The 22,413-nt window shown below is 45.6% G+C and overlaps 1 protein-coding gene across 3 annotated transcripts in view; it reads left to right on the top strand.

Annotated features, from left to right (window-relative positions):
- The window catches only part of sbno1 (strawberry notch homolog 1 (Drosophila)), a 106,923-nt gene that overhangs the window by 21,457 nt on the left and 63,053 nt on the right, over window positions 1–22,413 (top strand). For 2 of the 3 annotated variants that reach the window (XM_086011844.1, XM_086011843.1), the window contains exons 3-6: window positions 17,012–17,306; window positions 18,253–18,291; window positions 18,936–19,039; window positions 20,496–20,589. In XM_086011844.1, the coding sequence (XP_085867970.1) occupies window positions 17,012–17,306; window positions 18,253–18,291; window positions 18,936–19,039; window positions 20,496–20,589 (532 nt within the window). The remainder of the gene's footprint in view (window positions 1–17,011; window positions 17,307–18,252; window positions 18,292–18,935; window positions 19,040–20,495; window positions 20,590–22,413) is intronic. The other variant, XM_086011845.1, reaches the window with a different exon arrangement.

The following is a 22,413-nucleotide window of genomic DNA, read 5'->3' as shown; positions in this document are numbered from 1 at the left end:
GCCTTCCTCGAATGCATTACCTCACACTTCTCCAGATTGAATTCCATTTGCTACTTCTCTGCCCACCTGACCAGTCCATTGATAACTTCCTGCAGTCTACAGCTTTCTTTCTCACTATCAACCACACGGCCAATTTTTGTATCATCTGCAAATTTCTTAATCACGCCCCCTACATTGAAATCTAAATCGTTGATGTATGCCACAAAAAGCAAGGGACCCAGTACTGAGCCTTTTGCGTTAAATTTCATCTGCCATGTGTCTGCCCATTTCACAGTCTGTTTATTTCCTCCTGGGATCTGTTACTATCCTCCTGATGGTTTACTGCATTGCTGAGTTTTGTATCATCTGCAAACTTTATCTGCAAATTATGCCTGTATACCCAAGTCCAGGTTGTTAATATATCAAAAAGAGCAGTGGTCCTAATACCGACCCGTGGGGAACACCACTGAATACTTCTCCAGTTTGAAAAACAACCATTTATCACTACTCGCTGCTTCCTGTCCCTTAGCCAATTTTGTATCCCTGCTGCCACTGTCCTTTTAATCCCATGGGCATTAATTTTGCTAACAAAGGCTGGTGCTTCGTCAAACAAGGTGGTGAGAAATAGGAACAAGAGTAGGCCTTATGACCCCTTGAGCCTGCTCCGCCATTCAATAAGATCATGGCTGATCTTCCACCTCAACTCCACCTTCCCACACTATCCACATATCCCTTGGTTCTGTTAGTATCCAAAAATCATTCGATCTGTTTTGAATATACTCAACGAATGAGCATCCACAGCTCTCTCTGGTAGAGAATTCCAAAGATTCACAAGCTTTGAGTGAAGCAATTTCTTCTCATCTCAGTCCTAAGTGGCCGACCCCTTATTCTGAGACTGTGACTCCTAGTTACAGACTCCCCAGCCAGGGGAAACGGCCTCAACATCTACCCTGTCAGGCCCCTTAAGAATTTTATGTTTCAATGAAATCACCTCTCATCCTTCTAAACTCTCAGGAATATAGGCCTCATCTCCTCAATCTTTCATCATAGGACAATCCCCCCCACCCCAGGAATCAGCTTAGTGAACCTTTGTTGCACTCCCTCTAAGGCAAGTAAATCCTTCCTTGGGTAAGGAGACTAAAACACTACACAATACTCCAGGTGTGATCTCGCCAAAGCCCTATATAATTGCAGTAAGGTGTCTTTATTCTTTCTCCTCCAATCCCTTTCTGCTTGCTGTACCTGCATGTTAACTTTGTGATTTGTGTACAAGGACACCCAGGTCCCTCTGAATACCAACATTTCCCAATCTCTCCATTTAAAAAATATTCTGCTTTTCTATTTTTCCTACCAAAGTGGATAACTTCACATTTCTCTGCATTATATTCCATCTGCCGTGCTCCTGCACACTCACTTAACCTGTCTATATCCGTTTGCAGCCTCTTTGTGTCCTCCTCACAACTTTCCCACCCAGTTTTGTATCGTCTGCCAACTTGGATACATTACACTCTATCCCCCTCATCCAAGTCATTGATATAGATTGCAAATAGCTGAGGCCCAAGCACTGATCCTTGCAGTATCCCACTAGTTACAGCCTGCCAAATGCCTTTTGAAAGTCCATACGCACATCAACCACACTACCCTCATCCACCCTCTCTGTTAATTCATCAAAGAACTTGATCAAATTCGATAAACTCGATGTTAATGTATTTAAGATTGAAAATATTTTTCCTCCTGCTTGAAACTGAAGCCCTGAAAAAGAAGTTGATCAGGGTTCCAGCTCCGGATTGCTCCCCAGCTATTCCTGGTTGAAGTGTGTCTGTGTGGGGATTGGGCAAGAATGAGATTGTGCTGGAACTGTACCTCAGCAAGGAGTCGATGCCTCCCAGGAAGGATGGGGCTAGGTGTAACCATGTCCCAACATTAGATCTTTTAAACAGCCAATTTAATTTCTACCAAATTCTTTACTGGTTTGCGTTCCTTTGTTCTGTCTCTTATTTTTCAAGCTGTCTCCAGTTTAAGCAGGGAAAGGGATTTTAAACCAATGTGCCTTTTTCTGCATTATTTATAAATGTAAAAAGGTCTTTGTAAACCAACTGTGCAAATGTGACTTAAGAACCAAATGGCTGCTGTTTTGAATCCCGGGGCTGCCCTACAATATAATTCACATGCCACTGTTGTGGCCTCTTCAGGGTTGTAATGAGTGGGAAGAGTGCCTTACTGAATTGTAAAACAAAATTGATAATTGCTTCTGCAAAGAATATTGTGCCATATTGCATATGATTTCTATTTTCTTGTATTAATGCAGAGGATTGTAAGGTGGCAGAGTGTGGTATACATTAGTGAACAAGGGCTGTGGCAGGGCCAGGCTGCTGTCCAAGCAAGGCCCCTGCTCACATGGATTTTGGTATGACTAAATGGGAGGAGTGCACATTGATAGGTTTTGTGTATCAATGAAAGTAATGAATCAATTTCCCCAGTAACATAATGACCCTAACACAATAGCATGAATTCAGTTTCTGAGCTCAGCTGAGGGAGTGGTGAGATGGGCAGGGAACTAACAAACTGGAGTCTGTGATACATTAAGGAAGGTTCTCCAGGGTCTTTGGAAGTGAGGTGGGTGAGCAATACTCCATGGTATGATATGGGAATAATTGAGGATGATTGTGTGCAGTTTTGGTCGCCTTATTTGAGGAAGGATGTTCTTGCCATGGAGCGAGTGCAGCGAAGATTCACCAGGCTGATACCTGGGATGGCAGGAATGACGTATGAGGAGAGATCGGGTCGATTGGGCTTATACTCGCTGGAGTTTAGAAGAATGAGAGGGGATCTCATTGAAACTTATACAATTCTAACAGGACTAGACAGACTAGATGCTGGAAGGATGTTCCCGATGGTCGAGGAGTCCAGAACCAGGGGTCACAGTCTAAGGATAAGGGGTAAGCCATTTAGGACAGAGATGAGGAGGAATTACTTCACCCAGAGAGTGGTGAACCTGTGGCATTCTCTACCACAGAAGGCGGTGGAGGCCAATTCATTAAATATGTTCAAGAAGGAGTTAGATATATTTCTTAAGGCTAAAGGGATCAAGGGATATGGGGAGAAGGCAGGGACAGGGTACTGAATTTGGATGATCAGCCATGATCTCATTGAATGGCGGAGCAGGCTCGAGGGGCCAAATGGCCTACTCCTGCTCCTATCTTCTATGTTTCTATGTTCCATGTTTGTATATCTGGTATACTAATGTTTGTGTGTTTGTATGTTGTGATTTACTGTGAAACTAAGTTGAAAGTAAAAATAAATACCAAATAAATGGAATTAAAAATGTGGGGAAAACATTTAAAGTGCATTAAATTAATCGGGATCACTTCCCCAGTGGTACTATGTTGTTTTCCCAGTTTGTAGATTTAGAAAGAAACTATCTTTGGAGAGCTGCTCAGCTTGTAAGTCAAGTGACGGGCCCTATGGAACCTGAATATTTTGTGTTGGGTAGAGACACTGGTTCCTGCCTAAATAAACTGATGTGATAAGTGGCATCAGTGAGCTGTTCATCAAAAAGACTTTTTTTTAACCCCTGTTGTAGATTCGATTTTCTAAACCAATAAGGGCTGAATGCTTTGACCAAGCTTTTGGTCACCTGCCCTAATTTCTCGTTATGTGGCTTGGTGTCAAATTTTTTGTCTTTTAATACTCCTGTGAAGAGCCTTGGGACGTTCAAATCAAAATCAAATCAACTTTTATTGTCATTGTTAGTGCACAAGTGCAGTACAACGAAATGTAGGCTTGCGGCTCCCGAGAGTGTACATTTAGATTAAGACACTTAAACATACAACATTCATTTGGCTTGTAATACATTAACATAAACATAACCCTAATAAAGTGCATTGGCAGATGTGCAGGTCGTACGGGTGCGAATGCATCTGTAGCGTCTCCCAGATGGCAGGGGGGCGAACAGACTGTAGCTGGGGTGGGTAGGGTCTTTGATGATGGACCGTGACCTCCGTAAACAGCGTTTCTGGTATATGTGCTCTATGGTCGGTAGCCGGGTGCCGGTAATGCGTTGGGCAGTTTTGACTATCCGCTGCAGGGCTTTCCGGTCATAGTAGCTACAGCTGCCATACCATACTGTGATACAGTTTGTCAGGATGCTCTCTGTTGTGCAGCGGTAAAAGTTAGAGAGGATCAGGGGTGACAGGTTCCATCCCTTCAGCCTCCGTAGGAAATCTAGGCGCTGCTGGGCCTTCTTCACCAGAGAGGAGGTATTGAGGGACCAGGAGAGGTCTTCTGTGATGTGGACTCCGAGGAACTTAAAGCTGTCCACCCTTTCCACCACAGCCCCATGGATGTGGATGGGGGTGTGACTTCCGCCTTTAGACTTCCTGAAGTCCACAATGATTTCTTTGGTTTTCTTGATGTTAAGGGCCAGGTTGTTATCGGCGCACCACTTCACGAGATGCTGGACCTCCTCCCTGTAGGCTGACTCGTCGTTGTTGGTGATCTGGCCTACTACCGTGGTGTCATCCGCAAACTTGATGATGGCGTTGGAACCATTAACAGCCACACAGTCGTGGGTGAAGAGGGAGTAGAGGAGGGGGCTCGGCACACATCCTTGTGGGGCCCCCGTGTTCAGGGTCAGGGGAGGGGAGGTGTGGTTACCTAATTTGACAGACTGGGGTCTGTTAGGAAGTCCAGGGTCCAGTTGCAGAGGGAAGTGTTCAGGCCAAGAGTTTGCTGGCCAGCTTGTTGGTGACGATAGTGTTGAATGCTGAGCTGTAGTCTATGAACAGCATTCTGATGTAGGTCTCCTTACCATTGGTGCGCATGCTGCAGTGCTGCCCCATCAGAGTGCCAGTGTGTCGGCCGACCACGGAGCAGGTGTCCGCTCTCAGGATGTCAGCATTCCTGATGCCAACGCTGGCATGTCTCCACTGCAGCTGCCATCACCTGCAGGACAGACTGCTTCCACCCGTGCCCATTTGGAGCAGTCAGCATCCGGCCCCTCCAAGCCCAGAGTCCGTCCAGGCCATCCCTCGGGCATCTGCGCTTTCGGACAGTCAGCAGGCGTCCCCCAGCATTCACGCAGCCACTGGGGTCCCATTACGGAGGAGCTGCAGGGAGGGAAGGGGCCGTTCTCGCAAGAGAAGTAGATTACCATTGTGGAAATATAGAATATTGGAGGCCAGCTTGTTGGGGACGGTAGTGTTGAATGCTGAGCTGTAGTCTATGAACAGCATTCTGATGTAGGTCTCCTTACCATCTAGGTGATTCAGTGCCGAGTGTAGAGCAGTTGTGATTGCATCCTCCGTTGATCTGTTTGCACGATAGGCAAACTGATGTTGGTCAAGAGAGGCAGGAACACTGGCTTTGATGTGGGCTAAGACCAGTCTCTCGAAACACTTCATTATGATGGGTGTGAGTGCGACAGGTCGATAGTCGTTCAGGCACGTCACAGCCGTTTGTTTTGGCACAGGAATAATGGTAGCGGTCTTGAAGCATGTAGGGACTACTGCCTGGGCCAATGACAGATTGAAGATGGCGGTGAAGACATCAGCCAGCTGATCACATTCCTTGAGTACCCGTCCAGGGATGCTATCCGGTCCAGCAGCCTTTCGTGTGCTCACTCCGCGTAGAACACCCCTTACGTCAGAGGTCGACAGAGTGAGCACCTGGTCTTCCGGGGGTGGCAAGGCTTTGGTAGCCGGCTCCCTGTTGTCCCTGTCGAAGCGAGCGTAGAAGTTGTTAAGCTCCTCCGGAAGGGAGGCATCGCTAACCGGGGGGCTGGTGTTTTTGCCCTTGTAGTCAGTGATGGACTGGATGCCTTGCCACATGCGCCGGGGGTCCGAGTTGTTGTGGAAATGATCCTCTATTTTACTACGTTAAAGGCACTATATAAATACAAGTTGTTGTTGAATGTTTCCATGGGGTACTGAGAAGGGTTGGTGTCCGACGTACCCACGTGTAAAATATTAGTTTAATGATACCGTCCTGGAAAGAATAAACAGCAAGAAAGAACTTGCATTTATACAGTGCTTGCCATGTCTACAGATTTGCAGCCAGTGAATTACTTTCTGAAATGTGGTCACTATTATGTCGGCAAATCTGGCAGCTGATTTGGACATGGCAAGGTTCCACAAATATAGCACTGATAAATGGCCAGTTCTTTGGTTTTGGTGCTATTATCAGCTGAATGAATTGATGTTTTGATCCAACTTGAAATGGCAAATCTCTACATACTGGACCTAAAAATAAAACATCACCAAAACTTTTGAAGCCAAGATTTTGATCTTTTCTCTCCCTCCCTTTTAATGTCTATGCCAACTCTGGTTTAAGATGCTGCAACCTCCTCGCAAGCCAAGGCCAGTGTGAGTGCTCGCTTGAAAGTTCTGAAGTATCGCATTAGATAACTGGGCTCCCTGCTCCCTCCCTATGGAAAGGAGCCTGTCTTAAAATCTCAACATTACTCGTGATAGTGCAGCTGGAGCACGCCACATGTTCTAGTTTGTCTCTGCCATTCTTGCCCAATATGTTAGAATCCCAGCGTACCAAGTTGATATCATGTACAGGAAACTTTTTTTTATCCGGGACCGACGTGGTGCCGGTTCATCAAAAATTCCGGATAACCGAAAGCTATAGTAAAAGATACGGAGCTGAGAGCTCCGTATAAAGCAACAAACCCTGTTGCTTAGCAACAAGTTCAGAACAATGGCCACAAGTTGCAAGCGTCTCTGTAGCTTAGCAACAGCTGCAGCCACACCCTTGCACAGCAACAGATCGAGGAAGGCAAGTAATAAAACTTACCTGAACCTACTCCTGAATTTTGCTGGTTAACCGAGATTTCCGGTTATTTAGGTGCTGGTAAATAGAAAGTTTCCTGTAATTGGGCCAGTGCTATGGCTGTCTGAACCAGCATGTAGCGTGCGATTGTCTTGACCGGGAGTTTTTGATTGAACCCAATTCCACCTGCCCAACCCCCCCCCCCCCCAACAAAACTTTAATCTTAATTTCAAATAATCATTTACTTTTAGCTAATTCTGTGTAATTCCATTGTGAAATTTTTGAAATGGTGCACTTTATTGGTAATTACCATAAATTGAGAGTGTGCAAAGAATATTTTGACCAACTCGGGGTTGTCAAACTTCTGCACAAAATTTAAATGAGTGAATAAGGCAAAATTTGACAACACAAATGACCCAATTTAGTGTCCTGTAGAGTAGGGAGTGACCAAAACCCATTACCAAATGTTGCTTGAGCCTCATTTAAGTAGTGTAATTTTATTGAATTGTTCACTCTTGTTCAGCACACTCCCCTTTTAGGTACCTAATATTTTTAGCACTTGTTTTTCACTGACTATGCATGATTCTGCTGGAAGCATACCAACTCATTTATTTGAAGTATTTCTCGCAAATGCTTTGACAATTATTACCAAATGACTGACCAGTCAATCCATCCTATAAAGCAAACATTGATGTCCAGCCCTGCTCCTTTTGATGACTGCAGTGAATGGAAAAATGGTCTATGTGGAGCCATATAGAGTAATTGATGGTGAGCAGTGATCTTAAGACTGCAGTTTAATTTCTGGGTTGGTATATAGGAATCCTTTAAACGCAGAGATTTAGATTACAGGACAGAAAAATATATAGCTCAAACAGAGTGCCTTATACAATCATAGAATCAAAGAATGGTTACAGCACAGAAGAAGGCCATTTGGCCAGTCGAGCCTGTGCCGGCTCTCTAATAGCACTTCGGCTAGTCCCACTCCCCTGACCTTTACCTGTAGTCCTGAAAATCCTTCTGATACTTATCGAACTCCCTTTTGAAGATAAGATTGAGTCTGCCTCCACCACCCTTTTAGGCAGTGCATTCCAGATCTTAACCACTCGCTGCGTAAAAAACGTTTTTTCTTGCGTCGCCTTTGGTTCTTTTGCCAATCACCTTAAATCTGTCTTCTCTGGTTCTCGATTCCTCTGCCAATGGGAACAGTTTCTCTCTATCTACTCTGTCCAGACCCCTCATGATTTTGAACACCTCTATCAAATCTTCTGCTCCAAGGAGAAGAACCCCAGTTTCTCCAGTCTATCAAAATAACTAACTGAAGTCCCTCATTCCTGGAATCATTCTCGTAAATCCTTTCTGCACCCTCTCTAAGGCTTTCACATCCTTCCTAAAGTGCGGTGCCCAGAATTGGACAATACTCCAGTTGGGGCCGAACCAGTGTTTTATACAGGTTCATCATAATTTCCATACTTTTTTACTCTCTGCCTCTATTTATGAATCCCCAGGATCCTGTAAGCCTTTTTAACCACTTTCTCAACCTGCCCTGCCACCTTCAACAATTTGTGCACACATACCCTCGGGTCTCTCTGTTTGTGTCCCCCCCCCCCCCCCCCCTTAGGATTGTACCATTTAGTTTGTGTCATTTCCTAATTCTTTCTACCAAAATGTATCACTTCACACTTTTTTGCATTACATTTCATCTGCCACGTGTCCGCCCATTTCACCAGCCTGCCTATGTCTTCCTGAAGTCAATCACTCTCCTCTTCACTGTTTACTATACTTCCAAGTTTTGTCAACTGCAGATTTTGAAATTGTGCCCTGTACACCCATGTCCAAGTGATTAATATATATCAAGAAAAGCAGTGGTCCTAGAACCGACCCCTGGGGAACACCACTGTATACCTTCCTCCAGTCCGAAAACAACCGTTACCCACTTCTCTGTTTCCTGTCACTTAGCCAATTCCGTATCCATGCTGCCACTGTCCCTTTTATTCCATGGGCTTCAACTTTTCTGACAAGCCTATTATGTGGCACTTTGTCAAACGTCTTTTGGAAATCCATGTACACTACGTTAACCGCATTACCCTCATCAACCCTCTGTTACCTCCTCAAAAAACTTGATCAAGTCGGTTAAATACGATTTGCCTTTAACAAATCCGTGCTGGCTTTCCTTAATTAATCCACACCTATCCAAGTGACAATTTTGTCCCTGATTACTGTTTCTAAAAGCTTCCCCACTATTGAGGTTAACTTGACTGGCCTGTAGTTGCTGGGTTTATCTTTACACCCTTTTTTGAACAATGGTGTAACATTTGCAATTCCCCAGTCCTCTGGCACCACCCCCGTATCTATGGAGGATTGGAATATTACGGCCAGTACCTCGGCGATTTCCTCCCTCAATTCCCTCCGCATCCTAGGATGCATCCCATCCGCTCCTGGTGATTTATCTACTTTAAGTACAGCCAGCCTTTCTAATACCTCTACCAATATTTATCCTATTAAGTATCTCCACTACCTCCTCCTTCACTATGTCTATGGCAGCATCCTCTTCCTTGGTGAAGACAGATGCAAAGTACTCGTTTAGTTCCTCAGCCGTACCCTCTGCCTCCATGCCTGGGTCTCCTTTTCGGTCCCTAATCGGCCCCACCCCTCCTCTTGCTACCCTTTTACTATTTATATGCCTATAGAAGACTTTTGGATTACCTTTTATGTTGGCTGCCATTCTATTCTCATACCCTCTTATTTTCTTTCATTTCTCCTCTGACCTTTCTATATATAAAATAACAGAGAATGCTGGAAGCACTCAGCAGGCTAGGCAGCATCCATGGTGAGAGAAACCGAGTTAACGTTTCAGGTCTGTGACCCTTCGTCAGAACTGGAAAAGGTTCGAGATGTAACCGATTTTAAGCAGGTGCAGAGACAGGGAAAGGAGGGGGGGTGAAGGGGAGGAAGAAATTGAAGGAACAGTCAGTGCTAGGGTATGAGGCAGGAGTTGTTAAATGTTGCAAATGGGGATGGCAGAATTATCATCAGCCACCTGAAAAATGGGGGCAGGGGTTATAGTTTGAAATTGTTAAACTCAATGTTGAGTCCAGAAGGCTGCGAAGTGCCTAATCGAAAGATGAGGTGCTGTTCCTCGAGCTTACGTTGAGCTTCATTGGAACAGTTGAAGAGGCTGAGGTCAGAGTTGGGAGCGGAGCGGAGAATTCAAGTGACAGGCGACCGGAAGCTCGGGGTCACCCTTACGGACTGAACGGAAGTGTTCCGCGAAGCGGTCGCCCACTCTGCGTTTGGTCTCCCCAATGTAGAGGAGACCGCATCGTGAGCAGCGAATACAGTATACTAAATTGCAAGAAGTACAAGTAAATCGCTGTTTCACCTGGAAGGGGTGTTTGGGGCCCTGAACAATGGGAAGAGAGGAGGTAAAAGGGCAGGTGTTGGATCTCCTGCGCTTGCATGGAAAGGTGCCGGGCGAAGGGGAAAGGGCTATTGGGGGTGATTGAGGAGTGGACCAGGGTGTTGCGGAGGGAGTGATCCCTTCAGAATGCTGAAAGGGGAGGTGAGGGGAAGATGCGTTTGGTGGTGGGATCACGTTGGAGATGGCGGAAATGGCAAGATGATCCGTTGAATATGGAGGCTGGTGGGGTGAAAGGTTGAGGACAAGGGGAACCCTATCGTGGTTCTGGGAGGGAGGGGAAGTTGTGAGAGTAGAAGTGCGGGAAATGGAACAGACACGGTCAAGGGCCGTGTCAACCACGGTAGAGGGTAGGGCCTATTCGAGATCATGAGGGTAATCTGTGTGTGGAGGCGGGAGACGTCAGTGGGGTTCTTAATGAATAATTTGTGTCTTTTCACAAAGAAGAGGGGCGAAGCAGACATTGCTATCGGGGGGGAGGAGTGTGAAATATTAAATGAAATAAACATAGTGAGAGAGGAAGTATTAAGGGGTTTAGCAGCTTTAAAAGTGGATAAATCTCCAGGCCCGGATGAAATGTATCCCAGGCTGTTAAGCGCAGCAAAAGAGGAAATAGCAGATGCCCTGACGATCATTTTTCAATCCTCTCTGGCTTCAGGTGTGGTGCTGGAGGACTGCTAATGTGGTACCCTTGTTTAAAAAGGGAGAAAAGGATAGACCGAGTAATTACAGGCCAGTCAACCTAACCTCGATGGTGGGAAAATTATTGGAAAGAATTCTGAAGGACAGGATAAATCTTCATTTAGAAAGACACGGATTAATCAAGGATAGTCAGCATGGATTTGTTAAGGGATGGTCTTGTCTGACAAACTTGATTGAATTTTTTGAGGAGGTAACAAGGAGGGTAGATGAGGGTAGTGCGTTTGATGTAGTGTATATGGACTTTAGCAAGGCTTTTGATAAGGTTCCACATGGCAGACTGTTAGAAGCCCATGGGATCCAGGGCAAAGTGTCAGGTTGGATTCAAAACTGACTCGGAAACAGGAAGCAAAGGGTAATGGTTGATGGGTGTTTTTGTGACTGGAAGGCTGTTTCCAGTGGGGTTCCGCAGGGCTCAGTACTAGGTCCCTTGCTTTTTTTGGTATATATCAACGATCTTGACTTGGATATAGGGGGTGTGATTAAGAAGTTTGCAGATGATACTAAAATCGGCTGTGTGGTTGATACTGTAAAAGGAAGCTGTAGACTGCAGGAAGATATCAATAAATTGGTCAAGCGGGCAGAACAGCAGCAAATGGAATTCAATCCGGAGAAGTGTGAGGTAATGCATTTGGGGAGGGCTAACAAGGAAAGGGAATACACATTAAATGGTAGGACACTGAGTAGTGTAGAGGAACAAAGGGACCTTGGAGTGCATGTCCACAGATCCTGAAGGTAGCAGGCCAGGTAGATAAGGTGGTTAAGAAGGCATACGGAATGCTTGCCTTTATTAGCCGTGGCACAGAATACAAGAGCAGGGGGGTTATGCTTCAACTGTATAAAACACTAGTTAGGCCTCAGCTAGAGTACGGCGTGCAGATCTGGTCACCACATTACAGGAAAGATGTGATTGCACTAGAGAGGGTACAGAGGAGATTTACAAGGATGTTGCTAGGAGTGGAGAATCTTAGCTATGAGGAAAGACTGGATAGGCTGGGTTTGTTTTCCTTGGGACAGAGGAGGCTGAGGGGAGACCTTATTGAGGTGTATAAAATTATGAGGGGCATAGATAAAGTGGATAGAAAGGACCTATTTCCCTTAGCAGGGGGGTCAGAAACCAGGGGGCACAGATTTAAAATAATTGGTGGAAGGTTTGGAGGAGATTTGAGGGGAAATTTCTTCACCCAAAGGGTTGTGGGGGTCTGGAACTCACTGCCTGAAAGGGTGGTAGAGGCAGAAACCCTAACCACATTTAAAAGGTACTTGGATGTGCACTTGGGATGCTGTAACCTGCAGGGCTACAGACAAGAGCTGGGAAGTGGTATTAGGCTGGATAGCTTTGTTGGCCGGAGCGGACACGATGGGCCGAAATGGCCTCCTTCCGCGCTTTAAGTTTCTATGATTCTGAGGGGAATCCTTGGTTGAGGAAGAAGGAAGACATATTGGAAGCATTGGTATGGAAGGTGGCATCGTCTGAACAGATGCAGCGGAGACAGAGAAACTGGGAGAATGGAATAGAGTCTTTACAGGAAGCGGGGTGGGAGGAAGTGTAGTCCAGGTAGCGCTGGGAGTTGGTGGGTTTGTCGTGGATGTTTGTCGATAGCCTATCTTCAGAAATGGAGACAGAGAAGTCAAAGAAGGGAAGGGAAGATTTGGAGATGGACCATGTGAGGGAAGGGTGGAAATGGAAGTGAAAATTTTCTAGTTCAGGGCGAGAGCCGGAAACTGCACTGATACAGTCATCAATGAACCAGAAAAAGAGGTGAGGGAGGGGACCTGAGTAGGACTTGAACAAAGAATGTTCCACATATCCCACGAAAAGGCAGGCATAGCTTGGGCCCATGCGGGTTCCCATAGCAACACCTTTAATTTGGAGGAAGTGAGTGAAGTCAAAGGAGAAGTTGTTCAATGTGAGAATAGGTTCAGCCAGGCGGAGGAGGGTGGTGGTGGATGGGGACTGGTTGGGCCTCTGATCAAGCAAGAAGCGGAGCGCCCTCAGGCCGTCCTGGTGGGAGATGGAGGTGTAGAGGGATTGGACGTCCATGGTGAAAAGGAGACAGTTGGGGCCAAGAAACTGGAAACTGTTAAAGTGACGGAGGGCATCGGAAGAGTCGCGAATGTAGGTGGGAAGAGACTGGACAAGGGGAGAAAAAATAGCCGAGATAGGAAGAAATCAGTTCCGTGGGGCAAGAACAGGCTGAAACGATGGGTCTACCGGGGCAGTCCTGTTTGTGGATCTTGGGAAGGAGGTAGAAACTGGCTGTGCGGGGTTGGGGGACTGAGGTTGGCGGCCATGGAGGGTAGATGTCCAGAAGAGATGAGGTCAGTGACAGTCTTGGAAACAATGGCTTGATGTTTGGTAGTGCGGTCATGGTCCAGGGGGAGGTAAGATTCTCAGATGTATTTGCAACCTGACATCTGTCATATGCGCTCTTTTTCTGCTTTATTATATTCTCTATCTGTTTTGTCATCCAGGGAGCTCTGACTTTAGTTGCCCTGCCAGATCTGTTCTCATCCCACTGAAATTGGCCTTCCTCCAATTAAGTATTTTTACTCTCGATTGCTCCCTGTCCTTTTCCATAGCTAATCTAAACCTTATGATACTGTGATCCTTGTTGCCTAAATATTCACCTACTGACGCTGGCACCAGGGAGACAACATACCATCCTGGAGTCACGTCTGCAGCCGCAGAAACGCCTGTCTGCTTCCCTAACTATCGAATCCCCTACCACAATTGTTCTCCCACTCTTCTTCCACCCCCCCCCCCCCCCCCAACCCCCTAGTACAGCTGAGCCACCCGTGGTGCCAAGGACTTGGCTCTGGCTGTATTCCCTCGAGGAACCATCGCCCTCACCAGTACTCCGAACCGAATACTGGTTGGAGAGCGAGATGCACTCGGGACTCCTGCACTACCTGCCTGGTCATCCTTTTCTGTCTGGTGGTCACCCATTCTCTCTCTGCTTGCACAGGAGGTGGGGTGACCACCTCCTGAAACTTGCTATCCACGAAGCTCTCGGCCTCACGTATGCACCACAGTGACGCCAGCTGCTGCTCAAGCTTTGAAACCCGGAGCTCGAGCTCTTCTCGCTGATGACATCTCCTGCACACGTTGTCCAGGACACGGGAAGCATCCTTGATTTCCCACATGGCACAGGATGTGCATTCCACGGGACTGAGCTGCCCTGTCATGCCTCTATTTAATAGACTATTACCAAACTTACAGAAATAAACTGAATACGAAGAGTCTTAAAAGTCGGGCCTACCTTTATCTCCGGCTGTTTCTCTCGCCCTCTCAGCTAAAGTCTTTATTCACACGATTATTTATAATTATATTAATTAGTTTATCTAGTTGCGTTAAAGAGAATAAAACACGAATACTCACCCACCAATCACCTACCTGCAGTCCTGTGACGTCACTTCTTGCTTTTGCTGTTCTTTTGGAATTTGTTGGCCCCGCGCTCTTTATCCTGAGCTCTGGTCTCTGCTGCTGATTCCTTTCAGGTCCGCTGTCCTCGGGCCCCGCGCTCTTTATCCTGAGCTCTGGTCTCTGCTGCTGATTCCTTTCAGGTCCGCTGTCCTCGGGCCCTGCGCACTTTATCCTGAGCTCTGGTCTCTGCTGCTGATTCCTTTCAGGTCCGCTGTCCTCGGGCCCTGCGCTCTTTATCCTGAGCTCTGGTCTCTGCTGCTGATTCCTTTCAGGTCCGCTGTCCTCGGGCCCCGCGCTCTTTATCCTGAGCTGCCGCCTCTGCTGCTGATTCCTTTCAGGTCCGCTGTCCTCGGGCCCCGTGCTCTTTATCCTGAGCTGCCGCCTCTGCTGCTGATTCCTTTCAGGTCCGCTGTCCTCGGGCCCCGCGCTCTTTATCCTGAGCTCTGGTCTCTGCTGCTGATTCCTTTCAGGTCCGCTGTCCTCGGGCCCTGCGCTCTTTATCCTGAGCTCTGGTCTCTGCTGCTGATTCCTTTCAGGTCCGCTGTCCTCGGGCCCCGCGCACTTTATCCTGAGCTCTGGTCTCTGCTGCTGATTCCTTTCAGGTCCGCTGTCCTCGGGCCCTGCGCTCTTTATCCTGAGCTCTGGTCTCTGCTGCTGATTCCTTTCAGGTCCGCTGTCCTCGGGCCCCGCGCTCTTTATCCTGAGCTCTGGTCTCTGCTGCTGATTCCTTTCAGGTCCGCTGTCCTCGGGCCCCGCGCTCTTTATCCTGAGCTCTGGTCTCTGCTGCTGATTCCTTTCAGGTCCGCTGTCCTCGGGCCCCGCGCACTTTATCCTGAGCTCTGGTCTCTGCTGCTGATTCCTTTCAGGTCCGCTGTCCTCGGGCCCCGCGCACTTTATCCTGAGCTGCCGCCTCTGCTGCTGATTCCTTTCAGGTCCGCTGTCCTCGGGCCCCGCGCTCTTTCTCCTGAGCTGCCGCCTCTGCTGCTGATTCCTTTCAGGTCCGCTGTCCTCGGGCCCCGCGCTCTTTATCCTGAGCTGCCGCCTCTGCTGCTGATTCCTTTCAGGTCCGCTGTCCTCGGGCCCCGCGCACTTTATCCTGAGCTGCCGCCTCTGCTGCTGATTCCTTTCAGGTCCGCTGTCCTCGGGCCCCGTGCTCTTTCTCCTGAGCTGCCGCCTCTGCTGCTGATTCCTTTCAGGTCCGCTGTCCTCGGGCCCCGCGCTCTTTATCCTGAGCTGCCGCCTCTGCTGCTGATTCCTTTCAGGTCCGCTGTCCTCGGGCCCCGTGCTCTTTCTCCTGAGCTGCCGCCTCTGCTGCTGATTCCTTTCAGGTCCGCTGTCCTCGGGCCCCGTGCTCTTTATCCTGAGCTGCCGCCTCTGCTGCTGATTCCTTTCAGGTCCGCTGTCCTCGGGCCCCGCGCTCTTTATCCTGAGCTGCCGCCTCTGCTGCTGATTCCTTTCAGGTCCGCTGTCCTCGGGCCCCGCGCTCTTTATCCTGAGCTGCCGCCTCTGCTGCTGATTCCTTTCAGGTCCGCTGTCCTCGGGCCCCGCGCTCTTTATCCTGAGCTGCCGCCTCTGCTGCTGATTCCTTTCAGGTCCGCTGTCCTCGGGCCCCGCGCTCTTTACCCTGAGCTGCCGCCTCTGCTGCTGATTTCTTTCTAGTCACTTTCTTTTATGTTGTACATACATCTATATTTTTTTGTTTTGTCATGGTCATGATGGTCTGGTATCCAGAAGTTCTGGATAGGTTTAATGTCAGCAGTTTTAAAGCACTCTATGCTTTCTCCCAGCAATAGTGATGAAGAAAATTTGGTGGAAGCTGATTTAAGATTGGTTGTGCTTGATGTACCTCTGTTGCTCTTTATATGGTATTCTGTAAATTGACTGCGGAGTAGTGCAGGAAGAGGTTCACACAAACGTGTTAAGTGTTTGATTGCCACAAGTGCAGAAGAAAACTGCATGTACAGCTTATTGATAAGGATCATCTTTCCTTCCTTTTCCAGGAAGAAAATAAGGGAGCAGCTCGATCCTTATCCAGTGTATTGTGTTTGTCTGAATTTGGACTCTGAATAATTGGTTGTCTTCAAATTTTGTATATATTAATCACATTTTCATTTTACTGAACGACAGCTCCAAGAAAATGTCAAGTTGGAAATGGATGATGGGTGTAACCTTTTGGGCTGTTGGTCTATAATGTGGTAAATTTGATCTGTTTATGAACTTTCTGCCTTGTCTTTGTTTCCTAGTTGTGTAGAATGTTACAGGCCAGAAACAGGCCATTCGGCCCAGCAGGTCCATGCTGGTGTTGATGCTCCATACGAGCCTCCTCTCGCCCCTCTTCATCTCACCCCATCAACATAACCTATTCCTTTCTCCCTCGTGTACTTACCGAGCTTCCCCATAAATGCATCTGTACTATTCGCCTCAGCTACTCCCGTGTGGTAGCGAGTTCCACATTCTCGCCACTCTGAGTGAAGAAGTTTTTGGATTTATTGGTGACTATTTCTGGCCTCTAGTTTTGGACTCCCCAACAAATGGAAACATCTTCTCGAAGTCTACCCTGTCGAACCCCGTGGTAATTTTAAAGACCTTTATTAGGTCACCCCTCAGTCTCTTTTCTAGAAAAAAAGAGCCCCAGCTTGTTCGGTCTTTCTGGTTATTCTAGTTGCAACACAAAAATATTAGTATCTTTATAATTTTATTTATATTTTTCTCAACAGCCACCAACAGCTACCACTTTCGTGCTGAATCAGCTGAATCAGCTGCCAAACCTTGGAACGACATTAATTGTGACAAAGGCACCCGTTAATGCAGTGTCTCGTCCCACAGTTACTGTAGCAAAGGTTGTTCAGACCAGCTCACTCGCACTAACATCTACAGCTGCTCCAATAGTAGCTACAGCATCAACCAAGGACCAGATACAGCTTAAAGACTTACTTAAAAGCAACAGCTTATCTGAACTGATGAAAATGAAGCCACCGTCCAATATTGTTCAACCCATTACAACAGCAGCCAGTAAGTTATTTTCATTCATGAATGTTTATACATTTAATTGTTACACAGCCTCTTCATTAGTAGCTTTGTTTCCATATGGTTCAGAAAAACTCTTCCAGCAATGAATAGAGTGGGCATGTTGAATTGGATGCCAGTAAGTACCATTGGTGGATCTGGCATTTAACAAGTTTTTTTTGATCACAGATTTATTTTGGGAAAGGTGCTATGGTTTGGTTGAATCTATTTAAATTTAGTGCCATATACACCTACAACCTGCATGTGCATTTGATAAAAATTCACACACGAATGAGACACTGGAATTTGTGGTTTACTGAAAATAAAAAGCAGTGAGGTGGAATGCACAAGTCCTCAACTTCGAGCCATGTAAATTAATGAAGGCTCCACCTTTTCTATAAGCCTTCAACCTCTGTTGCATGTCTCACTTACACAATGGCTGGTGTACACATTCAGGGTTTTTCAAGAGACAACACCGCAGCATTCTTTTTGTGTTTGAAGGCTGATGCACTCTCCATGATCACTGGCCTACGCTGCAGTCGCATGGCTGTTCATAAGTTTAGTGTGAAGAGGCTGTGTGGTTCTTGTGTGGAAAGTAGTCACTTTACATTGTTGTAATTTTTCAGTCTTGTCAAAATTAAAAAGTAATGGAGACAAAAACATTAGTGAGAACAGTTTATAAGATTGCTGTTATTAGATGTGCGCTTGTAACGTATTGTGCAATCCATAGTCCACAAAATGCTTCAAAACAATCCGCAGCAAAGAAGTCATTCGGTTCTATATGGTTTGAAACATTACTGCAAAGTTTATTTTTATCTAACTTTTATTTAGTTTTATGTTTAGCTAATTAACTGAAAGAAACATTTATTATTGATGCAAGCTACTTAATAGTACAAGATAATTTCCAGCACTGGGTTTTAGAAACTTTTTTTCCTAATTAACTTTCTTACAGAAATTGTACTGCTCACTTCTAAGATGATGAATAAACCAGGTAAGGTAATGATGTCATCAAACCATAGGAAGTAGACACGATGGGTGCACGCTTCATTCCTGTACGGTGGGGAGATCTCCAACTTGATAGCAGTTAGCTGCATAACGTTTCTTAAAGAAAGTCGATCCACTGTGAAGCTCACCTTCCTCTAGTGTTTATTAGGGATGCACATTAAGTAAAGATCTAATGTGCTTCTGCAGGTTAGAGTTGTGTTGCTGTTTTCACACTGGCAGTCTCCTGAATCTAGTATCAGGAGTGAAACTGCATACTTGCTACATTTCTTCTGGAATCTGAGAATTCTCACTTTGCGTCTCTTACCTTATCTTGGTGTCACTTTTCACATTTTGTGTTTAGGCATCTCTTATAGAATAGTTTGTGCTTGCACATTGGTGTGGGGGTGAACTTCATTTTCCTAATTAATTGTACTTAACCATTTTTATAATCAGGTTTCTGATTAAATGCAATTTTTATTGTTTAGTTTAAATACAGTCAAATGCAACCCGAACAAAAGTGTTAGTAAAACTTGAGTTTAGTCACTGATCTCTATGTAATGCATACATTTTAAAATACTATTAACAACACTTTATAATTGGAAAGATTGTTGTAGTCTGTTTAGAGTTTAAACAGTTGTACTTTATCTGCAGCTGACTTGAACAATGGTGTTGTAAAGAAGGAATCATTGAGTAAAGAAGTGACTCGGATATGGGTCAATGAGGATATTAAAATGCGAAGCTTTTCTCCGACTCCGGTAAATACACCTTTATTCAGAATTTTGAAGTTAATTTTTGCCAGTTTTCTGCCTCTGCTTCAAATTTTCAATAGGAACAGTCAAACAGGACCTTGCGAAGCATGCTTCTATTGAGAGTGCTCGTTTCATGATCAGTAAATTTCCATCTAAAGCTCCGTGTACGTGTGTGTGGTGGTCTAACATTTATTTCTTGTATAAAGATCCTTGTGCTGACAGCCTGGCACACACATGCAGCACCCACGTTAAGCTGGAGTCTAATGTTGTGATGCTTCACTTCATCTCGTGAGCATGTGAAGCACATGTACTGCTATTGTGTTAACGTAGTCATTTCATGATGGCTTCGTGAATTGCAATTATATGCAAATCTGAATTTATCTTAAAGATAAACTGCAACATTTAAGATGACACATAATTATGGATTGCCACTTAATATTGCTTTCTTCAACTTGTGTAAACTGTTTCAATTACATTCATAAATTAGTGAAAACCTGATTTTAATTTTTAATGCATTCACGCAAAGTAGTTCATTATCTCTATCGAAGCATTTCCTCCATCCTTGTAACCCCTAACACCCCCTCCTCCCAAACTCCTCTTCTGGCCTCCTGTGCGCACCCCCCCCCCCCCCCCCCCTCAGCCCCTCCACATTAGCAGCTGTAGGCATTTCTCACCTGTGCTTGTTTTGATCTATTAAGGTAGAATCAACATTACATTAAAATCGATTAAAGCAAATATTGGTAACCTTTATAATGTGGCTGTTTACCACTATAGAAAGTTCATGTACAAGTAGTATTGGACAGAAGGCAGTTGAGGCCAATTCATTAAATATATTCAAGAAGGAGTTAGATATATTTCTTAAGGCTAAAGGGATACGGGGCGAAAGCAGGGACAGGGTACTGAGTTTGGATAATCAGCCATGATCTCATTGAATGGCGGAGCAGGCTTGAGGGGCCGAATGGCCTACTCCTCCTATCTTCTCTGTATGACTAGCTGCTATTCCTTACAGAACACCGCATCCTGGTAACATGCATGGGATTTTCCCCCAGTCACATTACACCAACATGTAAATGAGTATGTAGTTTTTCACTGAACAAACGTGGCATTCATTTTTGAACTCAAAATTTGTGCTGTTTATTCTTGGAAATTTGTGCTATGCATACAGACGTAAAATGTGCATGAGTGCATGACTACCCTTGCCCAGAGATGTCTGGTCTGGCAATCCTGGGTGGCAGCCAATTCCGAACTACTTTTAATGCATGTAAAACTTGTAAAATTTGATAGTTAGCCTTCACACTTGATGGGATGAAGGAAATAGAAGCTTCAGTTCATGTAACATTGACTTCTCTGGAGGTTATCAAATAGCTCCATCTATCTGCTCTTGAGCTAAAGAAACTTCAGACTATGGATTCAGCTTGCACTGAGCTTGTACTCCTAATCTCTTCTTTCAAATGGTTAATAGAAATTGCCTCTGAAAGATGAAGAGGAGGCCGAGGAGGAAGACGATGAGGAATTGGGCCATGCAGACACATATGCTGAATATATGCCAATGAAATGTAAGTCTTCTCCCCTAGAAAGTGCAAATTGAATTGTCCACTTCCATATCCTGCCTGTTTTAAAGTCTTTTCTCGTCATTTGAAATGATTGGCCTTTCACTTGTGGATTTGGGATTCATCTACCAAAGAAGGAGCAGTGACTGGTAAAACGAGTACCCTCTTCGGTGAAGTAATTTGGTCTTTCGTATTGTAATTGTGTATGTGGCCTGTGGCACTCCATGGTAAGCCATGCACTGGCCCTTGAGAAAAAGTTTGGACACCCTGCTCTAATGTGACAGGGGAATTCATGGCCCTGATTTTACATCGTAGAGTTTGATTATCAGTCCAGTTACCATGAGGTTGTCAAATGGGCCAACCATTCAGTGACTAAATTTTGTTCGTGTCAGCCTTGGCTCAGTGGTAGCACTCTTGCCTCTCAGTTGGAAGATTTGTAGGTTCATGTCCCACTTGAGACTTGAGCACACAATTTAGTCTGACTCTTCAGTGCAGTACTGAGTGAGTGAGTGGTGTACTGTAGGAGGTGCCGCCTTTCGGATGAGACGTTAAACCGAGGCCCCGTCTGCCCCCTCAGGTGTATGTAAAAGATGCCACGGCACTATTTGAAGAACTGGGCGGGGGGGGTTCTCTCCAGTGTCCTGGCCAATATTCATCCCTCAACCAACATCACTATAACAGATTATCATAGAACATAAGTAGGAGAAGGAGTAGGCCATACGGCCCCTCGGGCCTGCTCCGCCATTCAATAGGATCATGGCTGATCCGAACCTAGACTCAGGTCCACTTCCCTGCCCGCTCCCTGTAACCCCTAATTCCCTTATCAGCTAGGAAATTGTCTATCTCCGTTTTAAATTTATTTAATGTCACAGCTTCCACAGCTCTGAGGTAGCAAATTGCATAGATTTACTACCCTCTGAGTGAAGAAGTTTCTCCTCATCTCAGTTTTGAAAGGGCAGCCCCTTATTCTAAGATTATGCCCCCTATTTCTAGTCTCACCCATCAGTGGAAACATCCTCCCCGCATCCACCCGATCAAGCCCCCTCACAATCTTATATGTTTCGATAAGATTGCGCCTCATTCTTCTGAATTCCAATGAGTAGAGGCTCAACCTTTCCTCATAAGTCAACCCCCTCATCTCTGGAATCAACCGAGTGAACCTTCTCTGAACTGCCTCGAGAGCAAGTATATCTCTTAAATATGGTAACCAAAACTGCACGCAGTATTCCAGGTGTGGCCTCACCAGTACCCTGTATAACTGAAGCAAGACTTCCCTGCTTTTATACTCCATCCCCCTTGCAATAAAAGTGAAGATTCCATTGGCCTTCCTGATTACCTGCACACTAACCTTCTGTGTTTCATGCACCAGGACCCCCAGATCCCTTTGTACTGTAGCACTTTGCAGTTTCTCTCCATTTAGATAATAACTTTCTATCTGGTCATTATCACATTGCTGTTTGTGGTACCTTGCTGTGCACCAATTGGCAACTGCATTTCTCTATGTTACAACAGTGACTACACTTCAAAAGTACTTTTGTTGACTGTAAAGTGCTTTGGGATGTCCTGAGATCGTGAAAAGCGCGATAGAAATGCAAGTTGTCTTTTTGCAATGATCTGTTACGTAAACAAAATATTGTCTGCTTACCCCTTTGCAAATTTGAATTATTTTTTGGAAATTACGACTTTTTGGTGGGACTCTTGACTAGTGTATTTTTAGTAAATAATATTGAAATATAGAACTTGCATGTAAAAGTAGTATTCCCAATGTTATGCACATAAAGAAAAATACTAGAAATCTGAAATAAAAATGATGTTGGAACTATACTGCAG

Source organism: Somniosus microcephalus, chromosome 19 (genome assembly GCF_052327205.1).
Source record: "Somniosus microcephalus isolate GS21.2 chromosome 19, FLI_Smic_1.0, whole genome shotgun sequence".
In the NCBI taxonomy this organism is placed as follows: Eukaryota; Metazoa; Chordata; class Chondrichthyes; order Squaliformes; family Somniosidae; genus Somniosus; species Somniosus microcephalus.
This window is presented reverse-complemented; position numbering and strand designations above follow the sequence as displayed.